The sequence below is a fragment of the Protobothrops mucrosquamatus genome, unplaced genomic scaffold, assembly GCF_001527695.2.
Source record: "Protobothrops mucrosquamatus isolate PMUCROS unplaced genomic scaffold, P.Mucros_1.0 scaffold1401, whole genome shotgun sequence".
In the NCBI taxonomy this organism is placed as follows: Eukaryota; Metazoa; Chordata; class Lepidosauria; order Squamata; family Viperidae; genus Protobothrops; species Protobothrops mucrosquamatus.
In genome coordinates, this window is record NW_015387586.1 from 1 (window position 1) to 10,828 (window position 10,828).

Below are 10,828 nucleotides of genomic sequence, written 5' to 3' on the forward strand. Positions count from 1 at the left end.
GGAAGCAGACCTGGCAACCCTAGTGTGTGTGTGTGTGTGTGTGTGTGTGTGTGTGTGTGTGTGTGTGTGTTAGGGTTGCCAGGTGTTCACTATTTGAGTGGACAGTCCACTTTTTTCACATTACGTTCACTATTTTTTTTCACAAAATAGTGAAGATAATGTGAAAAAAGTGGACTGTGGACTATTTTTTTCACAAAAGAGTGGTCATTTTTTTTTATTCAAAAGCTTTATGATGAAATGGTACCTAATCTAAAGCTTGTACAGTCTACTTTTTTTACTACTTAACACCCCCCCCCCGCTTGTGCGCTATTTTTTGGAAGCAGACCTGGCAACCCTAGTGTCTGTGTGTGTGTGTGTGTGTGTGTGTGTGTGTGTGTGATGGTGGTGGTGCAGATTGAAAAATGCTGGTGTGGGACGTGCGTGTGCCATTTTAACTCTCCCACTTCAAATTCCCGGGGGTGGGGGGAAGCGGAGCAAAGCTAAAGTCTGCAAAGGCGCCCCCGAACAAAAGGAGCGCCTGTGCGTCTCTGCGCCCCGCGCCGCTGAATTCCGCCTCCGCGTGTTGTGTGTAGGAGAGAGACCCTGTGTGTGTGTGTGTGTGTGTGTGTGTGTGTGTGTGTGTGTGTGTGTGTCGGTCTCCTGAGATCTGGGCGCCTCCACCCTCTGCCCCCCCCCTCCAGCCCTCCCTCTTTTCTCTCTCGCTTGTCTTGAGAACCAGCGGCGGCTCTCAGGAAGCGCGCCGGATGTTTGCTGCGTTTCATGTGGCATTTGTGGCCGCCTCTGATAACGCTGTCGGGAGAACCACATTCCTCCCCCCCCCCCACCCACACACACACAAACCCCACGCCACGCTTGGAAAAGCGGTTGTGTGTGTGTGTGGGGGGGGGGGAGAACCAGAAGACGGAGAAAGGCCTCGCCCTGCTCAGGGTTGTCGCCTCTCCCCGGTTCGAACCCGCCACTTGAGAAGCGGGGGACTTCGGTGTGAAAGGGCCAAGGCCGGCGGCCGCTTCGAATCGAAGGCTCTCGGAGGAGGAGGAGGAGGAGGAGGAGGAGAGGCAGCGAATCCTGCTAAGGCTGCCTTGGTGCTCGAACCGATAACTTTAGAGCAGGGGTATAGTCAACCTTGGCTCTTTTATGACTCGTGGACTTCAACTCCCAGAATTCCTGAGCCAGCTAAGCTGGCTCAGGAATTCTGGGAGTTGAAGTCCACGAGTCATAAAAGAGCCAAGGTTGACTATACCCCTGCTTTAGAGGGGTGTGTGTGTGTGTGTGTGTTGATGCACGAACTGAACCTGTGGACACGATTCCGACTCGAGTTGATAAACAATCCCACCGATCTAAATTAAACACTCCAGGCTGGCCGGGGAACTCTTTCTATAGGCAAGGCCGGTAGGCCAGGAGGTTTTAAGGGAGAGGAAAGAAGGGGGCGCGCGGTCCTTTCTTTACTTAGAGTAGACAAAGTAAAACAACATATGAAAGAACGGTTGCAGGAATTGGGCATGGCTAGTCTAGGACTAGGGGTGACACGATAGCAGTATTCCAGTATTTGAGAGGCTGCCACAAAGAGGAGGGGGTCCATTTATTTTCCAAAGCACCAGAAGGCAAGGCAAGAAACAATGGATGGAAACTAATCAAGGAGAGAAGCAACCTGGAATTAAGGCAAATTTTCCTAACAGTGAGAACAATTAACCAGTGGAACGGCTTGCCTTCAGACGTTGTGGGTGCTCCATCACTGGGGGTTAGAGTTAGGGTTAGCCACTTGTCTGAAATGGTTTAGGCGGGCCTCCTGCTTGAGCAGGGGGTTGGACTAGAAGACCTCCAAGCTCTCTCCCAGCTCTATTCTGATTGGTCGATAAGTGAAGTAAAAAGTATCGTCAAACAATATTTCGTTAGGTAGTTTTTAATCTGTGAGCGGAGGAAAAGCAAGGCAGGGCAGGGCAAAACTGATGTGGACCCACCTCGTGATCTATGCCAATTAATTATCATTGCTTACATGTGTAATAAAAACAAACCTGGGGTTGTCAATAAAGTTTTGATGCTTTTGATTTCAAATTTACATGAGACATCCAGCCTGGGATCAATGGGTTCGTCCCTGGACCAACGAGGGCGAGGTGGGGGGTTTCATAAAAATCCCAAGATGATGGCACAATCAAACCCCCCCCCCCCGAGTTTGTGTGTGTGTGTGTCGCAAGCATGGTTCACGTAAAAGAAAAAGAAGGATTTCTGTTGTACTGTTCACGGATGCCATCTTGACTTTTTTTGGACTCCCACCTCCTGCTCCCCATGGAAGTTGTTGAGATTCTCCCCAACAGATAAGTTCGCTCTCGTGCTAAATGTCTAGTTCAGGGGTAGGCAACCACGGCTCTTTTATGACTCATGGACTTCAACTCCCAGAATTCCCGAGTCAGCACAGCTGACTCGGGAATTCTGGGAGTTGAAGTCCATGAGTCATAAAAGAGCCGAGGTTGCCTACTCCTGGTCTAGTTTATTCGAGATTCAAAGCGCCGAAACGTTAGAAGCAAACGACCTCTGTGATTTTATAGGGCCGAGTCGACGGAGGGTCCTGCCAAAGACCCCGATCCTTTGCGATTACCCGGTTTAGAGTTCCTGCCAGAGTGGCAAAGCCCAACCCGTTTCTCTCGAGGTCCGAGCAACGAAATGCACACGCCGCATTTACCGGGTGTCCTATCTTGCTCCTTAGAATAAAACACAGGTGCAAAAGCTGCACAAAGGTAGCGGCTTGGCAGGCGAAAGTCGCCGGTTTCGCCATCAGGGCACGGAGGGAGGGTCAGAAGATCCTCTCTGATGCCAGGCCAGCTTGGAATAAAGTCCCTTTCCAGAAACCGGCTAATGCAAAAAATCTTTGGGATCTGGGCCGCAAATCCACTATTGGGGATCCCCAGGCGCGAGGCTCACCTGCCGTCTTCCCTCTGTGCGGTAGAAGGGGAAAGGGGGTGGGGGGTGGGGGGACAGGGAGCAATTAAATCAGCTTTCCATTTTTTGACGCAACTTTGGAAAGAAGGGTGTGTGGGGGGGTCACCCCATAACGTAACGAAAAGCCTGTGGCTTCGCTGACTTGCGAAGCCGCTAATAACCACGAAGTAAACCGGTAGTCTCCATCAGAAACGAGAAGGGGAACGTGAGAACACAAACCCTCGCGGGTAACCCGGACACAGGCCGGCCTGAATCACTTCTTCTTCTTCTTTTTTTTTTAATGGGAAGTTGTGATTTGGGGCTGATCCCTCGCAATTCGGCGCACTCGCCTGTGCCAGTCACCTTGGCGCGGTCCAGGGCCATTTCCTCCGCAGCTGTTGCGGGAGTCGTAGCTACTCAAAGGAGTAGCTACGGTGGCTCTGCTCTTCCCCGGTGGCTCTGCTCTTTCCCGTGGCAGCTGCAATGGGCTTTCTCGTGAACGGAGGGATTGTTTAAGTGTTCAGGCGGCGAAAGATTCCAAGGACGCTTCCTACTACTGACTGCCGAAGAGACAGGCAACGGGAGACTGGGGGTCCGGGGGGAGGGAGGGAGGGAGGGAGGAGGGGTAAGTCTTCGTTTTCAAAACAGTCATTTCACTTTTATGGTTTGGGGAAAAGTTGAAACTAAGGAAAAATCTAATCGTTCAGAAAACGAAGATCCTCAGCACCAATCTATTTGCGCAGGAGTGAAGCTTGAGCCGCACACACACATTACAGTGAAAATTTTGCAAAACAAGGAAAAAAATGTACAGTATAAGGCGTTTTCAGATCCAGAATTTTAGTTTATTTACTTTATCCATGGTTTCAGAGTCGTTTGAGGATTGTAGCCGATGTTCCAGCGAAACTAATCCACTTCCCACAGTAGCAAACATGAATTTGGAGTTAAGATTAGGATTACAGTTTCCTGTGGGCCACAAGGATTATAATATATATTCTATAGGAACCTAATTTATATCAAGGAAGCAGAATCAGATGCCAGCAAAAAAGAATTCTTCTGAAGCCATTTGACTAATGCTACCTGTTCCTAAGACCTCAAGTCCCAAAGTGTATTCTGATGTATTTTCATTTGTGAATAAATCACGCTGGGGGCTGCCCTATTAAATATATTTAGAATGTCAACCTTCAGTTGCTAGCTAAAATAAGGAATAGCCGAATACACTTTCCAGCAAGTGTTATGATGTAACTCGAAGTAAATTGTTCAGTAATATCATAAGGCAATTCAAACATTGTGTGCAGATAAGTAATACATGGCCATTTTATTACAGCTTTCTATCAATCTAAAAGGCGCGGCTGAAGTAGAAATCGCTTGGAAGAACATAGAATCTATATCAGTTACTTCCGGTTATTTAGAGTATTTTCACTTTTTTCAACATCAGATTTGCTATATCCGGACAAGGTTAAGTCAGTTCCAACAGCTTGTTCAGGGTATGTTAAAAGTATATGCACGTCGTAGTTATCTAAAACACCCTTTCCCTTTGTGTATTAATTGTGACAACGCATCACACCGTCTTGCTCGTTTAGACTTGCTTCAACCTAGAACGAATTTCTGTGCTGGAATAATCAGAATTAACAAAAATTAAAGGAGCAAACAGATTAAATCAAGAAGTTTACAAATGGAGTAATTATAGCGAATTAGTTTACAACAATTGACATATTTATCGTATGAGAATAATCCAAATTGTGAATATGCATACTACCGATATACAAATTATTAAAGGCGAGAGCAACATTTAATAGAAAAGAAAGCAATATTTAAAAAGTAACCAGTCCAGTCCATAAGCCAGTTCTTAAAATAGTATTGCTTATATGGTATTTGTTAGAACATATCCTGTCTAGGAAACGCGGTCCAACAGACAGGAAACGGTCGAAAGAGGTCGAAAGTGCTTAATCTTCCCTCCCTGCACGTAGAAGCAAACTACCTCAAGACAAACAAACAAACAAACAAACATATTTTCACGGATAAACTTTTCATTTTCCCCTTTCTTTTGTCAGCTCTAATAAGTCATTTTCGAGTCTCTTACTTACTTGAAAGTAGATCCCATTGATCTCAATGGAATTTACTTCCACGTAGACTCAGGTCATGGAAAAATCCACTCCTCGCTCGACGAAAAAGGCCGTTTCTGGCTCTATCCCATACAGGTGAATTGCAGATAAAACTGGTCCCCTCCTCGCCCGGCTCAGACTCTCTGGCCACACCCTCGCCGCCCGATTGGCTACCGCTCAGTTTAAACGGAGCCGCGCGGTGACAGCCGCCAGCTTACTCGAGGGCTGTCGGAGCTCTGGGCTCGCATCAGAGGCGCTTCCAAGCTTTATTGGCAGCGAACGGCGAGGCGCAAGCGCTGCTAACCCGCTCGCCCTGCTCGCCTTCTGGAGGCACCGAGAAGGGGCCAGACGCTGGCCGGGCAGTGGAAATGAGCAGCCCCGATGCTGGATACGCCAGTAGCGACGACCAGGCGCCAGGACGGTCCTCCCTCCCTCCCCTCATGATGCAGTGTCAGTGGGCAGAGTCGCTGAGCCCCTTAACCGACGGCAAAGGCGAAGCGGCGGCCGACCAAGTACAGCAGGGAGCCTCGGGCCGGGCCAAAGGGGAGGCTCGCATTCGCCGCCCCATGAACGCTTTCATGGTCTGGGCCAAGGACGAACGCAAGCGGCTGGCCCAGCAGAACCCGGATCTGCACAACGCGGAGCTTAGCAAGATGCTGGGTAAGTACCCAACAGGCGTCGGCGGAGCGGGAGATCGCTGGAAGAGGAGGCTTAGCGATCTTGCGCGGCGTTACTTTTCTGCGCGCCGTCCAAGGGCCGCCACGTCGCGGAATAACCCGCGTTGCCTTCGGAAATGAGACTGCGGGCACTTTGTAAAGGAACCGAAGCAGCAGGCTCGGGACCCAGTAGACTCGCTTTTGCGATTTTTACAGAGCGTTGCGCAATCCGACGCTAGTCCAGGCAGGGGACCCGAATCCCCTGAATCGACGACGGTTCCTCCGGCAGGTTTATAGGCAACACTTAAGTCTTCTGGAAATTGGCTTGCTCTCCCAACAGGCGGGCAAAATCCTTGCCAGCCTTCTCGTACTCCGCTAAAGATACAAGATTCATTGCCCCGCAACTGAGGAACTGGAACGGGGCGAAGGAAAGAAACCTAAGTAGTCCAGCTGCACCCGGCCACTGCTGGTCGCCGCTCTTGCGGTGGCGCAATGACAATCGGGCGATTCCCAGAAAACGGGCTGAAGTTACTGCCCCGAACTGAAACATAGTTCAGGAAAGTTTCAATAAATAATTGCGCTGGCTTTTCTTTGGTGTACCCCTCTTCTTTGGGTTTTCGCCTACTTTTCACGCAGTGCGGGCGCAGCAGGGCGGGATCGAGAGGAGACCTACTTCTACACGAAAGCGGCACGAGGCGCGATCGCTTCCTTGGTAGAGAAGGCCAGAGCGTTAACCACCAGTTAGCAAGCCGTGCCATAACCACCTACTTCCCTGAAGAAAAGTTGGGTCTGGGTGGGAAAAGCGACTCCCCGCCAAAAACAGTGAACCAGATTCTCCCCCCTTCCCCCCCGGAGCCCCAGCCCCAGCTTGGCCATCAGCTTCCGCTCCCTCGACTAATTCCGATTTCTCCTTTCCCTTGACAGGGCAGTCGTGGCGGGCGCTGACCCAGGAGGAGAAGCGCCCCTTCGTAGAGGAGGCGGAGCGGCTGCGGCTGCAGCACATGCGGGACCACCCCCACTACAAGTATCGGCCGCGGCGGAGGAAGCAAGTCAAGCGCCTGAAGCGCAACGACGGCGCAGTGGACGGTGGGAGCGGCTTCCTCCCCGTTCAGCATCACCAGCTGGGCCTAGCCGGAGAGGCGGGAAACGGAGGCAGCTGCGAGGCGCTCGGCCTTTCTTACGCAGAGCAGCCCAGTTACGCCGGCGGGAGCTTCCATTACCGGGACTGCGCGCCGCTCCCGCTGCCGGCCTTGGGCACCCATTTTGGAAACTACAGCCTGCCTACGCCGGAGCCCGAATCCCAGGGGGGCGCCTGCGCAGAGCCTGTCTTTTTCCCGCCGCCCCACCCGGAGGACGGCGGCTGCCTGCTGGGCCCCTACGGCTACCCGACGCCGCCTGGCTCCGAGTATCCCTGCAACGGCGTCCCTGCCAGCGGCCACGGCAATAACGGCGGTAGTCCCAGTGTGGGCATCGGCCTTTTCCGTAGTCGCTTCCCGGTGCCTTTGGCCTCCTACCCTTCCTCGCCCGCCCCGGACCACGCGCAGCAACAACAACCCCGTCGCCGAGGGGAGGCCGCCGCCGGGCTCGAGCAGCTGCCCCCTCACGACGTGGACTTGCTGGCGGATGTGGATCGCGCCGAGTTTGAGCAGTACCTGCCCTTCGCCTGCCGCCCGGGCGACCTGGGGCTCCCCTACGCGAGCCACGAAGGCCCGGAGGCTAACGCCGCTGCCTATTACTGCGCGGCCGCGGGCGGGGCCGGAACGTATCCCGAGTTGTGAGTCCAGCGTCCCCAGGCGGGTGAGGGCGGGGCAGGTGGACCCTGCTAATATTATTTATTGTAATTTATTGACTGCGCATCTCTAAGGGCCATTAGAGAAGGAGCTCCCGTGTTTCTGAAAATCGGCGCGTCCAGAGGCCGCGAGGTTTTTTTCTTGCAGGAGGCTCACTTGGCGGGAGTTAACAGGCACCTGCCTTTTTTTTTTCTTCAGGTTTTGTACAGAATGGGGTGGGCTTGGACTAAAGCACCCGATTAAAGGTTGACTTGGAACAGCTTGGCAATAAAAACGAAACACAAAACAAAACAAAAAAAACCAACCCAACCATCCTTCAGGCGGTTTTATACCAAGGTGTGGTGGAGTTGTCGTTCTTCAGAGACTTGTGTTACCTGAGAAAATAACATGCCATGAATTAGTTCAATAACTCCCCGCTAACTTTGCACACGAAACTCTACAATCTCGCTTTGCACATCCTAATACCACATTCTCATAAAATCCAAATCGATCGCAGGGGGTCTTAATGTGGCTGGGTAATCTTGAAACTAGAGTTCCCACAGCTGGGCTCCTGGAATGGCTTTCCCATAAAGGAGACCCCACAACATCTGCCCTATTTTCCCTGCGCCAGTCTGCTTGGGAGGCCCAATTACATGGGCAGGGGCAGGAGGTAGATTCCATCATATTCGAGTGTGAAGTGAGACCTGAGAACTGCGTAGCAATTCTCGAGGTAATAGTTTTCAACCCTTTGGCCTCATTTCTCTTACCCTGAAAGCATTCAGTAAATGCAGTAAATACTGAAAGGATCCCAAAGATAATCAGATGAGAAAACATGAATGCTTTTGCCTGGCTTAAGTCCAGTGTTTGAACGTGCTTCATTCCAGTAAGTGTCACCTACTGATAGTAGGTGTTGGGAAAGTTAGTTTAAATAAAGTCAGTCGCCTTCCCTCACGATCCAATTCCTAGGATAGTCTTTGAAGGTTCATAGCCTGCCAAAGTATTTTTAGCATTAGAAGGTATGTTTTAAATCTGATGTGAGTTTAATGCCTACTAGTATTAATTTGAACAAATTAAAGGAACACAATTTGATATTTCTCAGTTCTATTCCAAGAAATAGAATTTGTATACCTTGCTCCCTTCAAAAAGTCTTCGACTTCAGTATCTAAGGAGAATTCCCTGTGAAATGAACAATCTTTGCTTCAGTGTATCTGAGATCACAATCCTGAGCCATTTAGGGTTGCAGTAAATGGGTGCAAGTTGGAGCATCTGACCACTGTACTGCTGCTTGGCTCTCACCTTAATAAGCTAAACTGTTCACAATATCAATTTAGGATTACCAGATCCAAGGGCCAGCAAAAATTGGGATAGCAACAAAGAGAAAACCTGGTGTCTGAAGTTTTGCAGCCCTAATCAGGTAATGAATTGATGCAAAAAAAAAGTGTGTGCCAAATATTTAACTAAAAAGATTATCACAAGAAAGAAACATGTAGAAAATCTTGCTGCCCTCTTAGGTAGGGCATTACCTCCTAGAGCAGTGTTTCTCAACCTTGACAATTTTAAGGCATGTGGGTTGAGAAACACTGTCCTAGAGTATGGTCAACTGAACCAACCGAAACTGCTCTTGAGAATTTGCTAAGACAGTATTCTTCAGAAGAAAACAAAAGCAAATCGAGCCATCCTAAATTGATAGCAGTCATAAAAACTGGACCATGTGTCAGAGGAAGGGACAGGCAGGAGCCTTTTCAATTGACATCCTCTTATTTTGTACCAGTTGGCAGCATCACTACAGTACATACTTGCTATTAAAAGTACTGAATTAATTTTTCAGATTTTGGCCTATATCTGTATCCCTTTGTAAAAGAGTACAAACATGTTGATGCATTTTTTCCTTTCCTTCCTTTTAAAGTAGAAAACAAAGACAGGTAGAATGTGTTGTGATGGATATGGGTTAGAGTCCCCCTTGCAGCAAACAAATCGTGGTAATACAATCCCTCAAAAAAGCTAGACTGAGATTATACAATATTTGTGTAGTAAACTTGTGGATATGCAGATAAGTGATTTCCCGTCTCTTTGCCTGTAACCTGGGTATGAAGACTTACTCAGGATTATGTTCCATTGATCAGGATTTAAATTTTGTAATAAACATGATTAACTTTTTCAATTCTAAGTGTCTTGTCTTTTATTTTAGTATTGGAAAAAATTCTATTTTAATCAATCCCATTTTATGCCTGTTTCCCCCGAAGAGTTCTGGAGGATATGATATTCCATCTCAAATTCCCTCTCCCTCTCCCTCTTCTCTCTCTCATCCCCGTTCCCCTCTCCCTCTCATCCTCCTTCCCTCCCTCCCTCCTTCCTTCCCTTTCCCTCTCTGAATTTGAATCCTGATCTTTTGGATTTAAATTGAGGAATTACTCCCTAAATTAAGAATTGCCATTTCCCTAAAAGTCTTCCTTTGTAGCTTTATATGATACTTTGATTTCAAGGCTTTAATACTACAGCATGAAAAGTTAAATTGCAGTTGGTTGGATTCAAATATTACATTAAGCAAAAAATTAAAATACCCCCAAACAAATCACTCTAGGGCTTAATATCCTAGAAAATATTGTTTGATTAGGCTGTACTGGATACAACAGTCTTATTGTATATGGAAATAAAACTTTTTGGGGAATCACATATTCAACAGAGTCCAGACATGCTTCCAATTAAAGAAAAGTATCTTTATTAACTAGCAGTTTTTAAAGTTTTCATCTTTACTATAGCAATGTAACAACTTGATATGACAATAACTTAATGACAGTAAAATAAAGTATTGTCTTCATTGGACTGTTTGTAAGTGGGCAGCAGGAGAAAGTTTCGAGAACATGAATTAGCCAGTGAATATACCAGAGGCCCCCCACCTTTTGGGCACCAGGGACCGGTTTCGTGGAGAGAGGTTTTTCCGCGGACCGGAGGGCACGTGGTTTGTGTGCTGCCTGCATCCCACGAATGGGGCTTTGCTTGTTTGTGCGGACCGGTTGTTGGCATGCCACAGACCGGTACTGGTCCACGGACCGGGGGTTGGGGACCCCTGGAATATACAATACTGACTTCTGAAATATACATCTGTTCCCAAGGAATCTGTTAATAGCTAATTTGAGCTGGTCACTTTCACCCAGACTTCTGGAAAAGGTGAAAGTGCCATAAAATTTACACACCATGGCTTGTGTTGGATTAAGGAGGAAAAGCTAGTTTTTTTTCCAGAAGAAGCAAGACCATCATAAGTCTGCTTTAAATAGGGAACAAAGCAAATGCCAGTCAAGGGGGAATATATGGGGATGATGTAAACTGTAAATGCATGCATTTGAACGGAATCATACTGGCTGTGTTTTACCTGTCACTCAGTTCTGTG

General features: G+C 48.5%; 1 protein-coding gene across 1 annotated transcript; it reads left to right on the forward strand.

Annotated features, from left to right (window-relative positions):
• Positions 1 to 5,383: 5,383 nt before the first annotated feature.
• SOX17 (SRY-box 17) lies at positions 5,384 to 7,449 on the forward strand. The gene is made up of 2 exons (XM_029285199.1): positions 5,384 to 5,675; positions 6,596 to 7,449. Exons 1-2 carry the CDS (start codon positions 5,384 to 5,386, stop codon positions 7,447 to 7,449), a joined length of 1,146 nt encoding a protein of 381 aa, XP_029141032.1.
• The last annotated feature ends 3,379 nt before the right edge of the window (positions 7,450 to 10,828 follow it).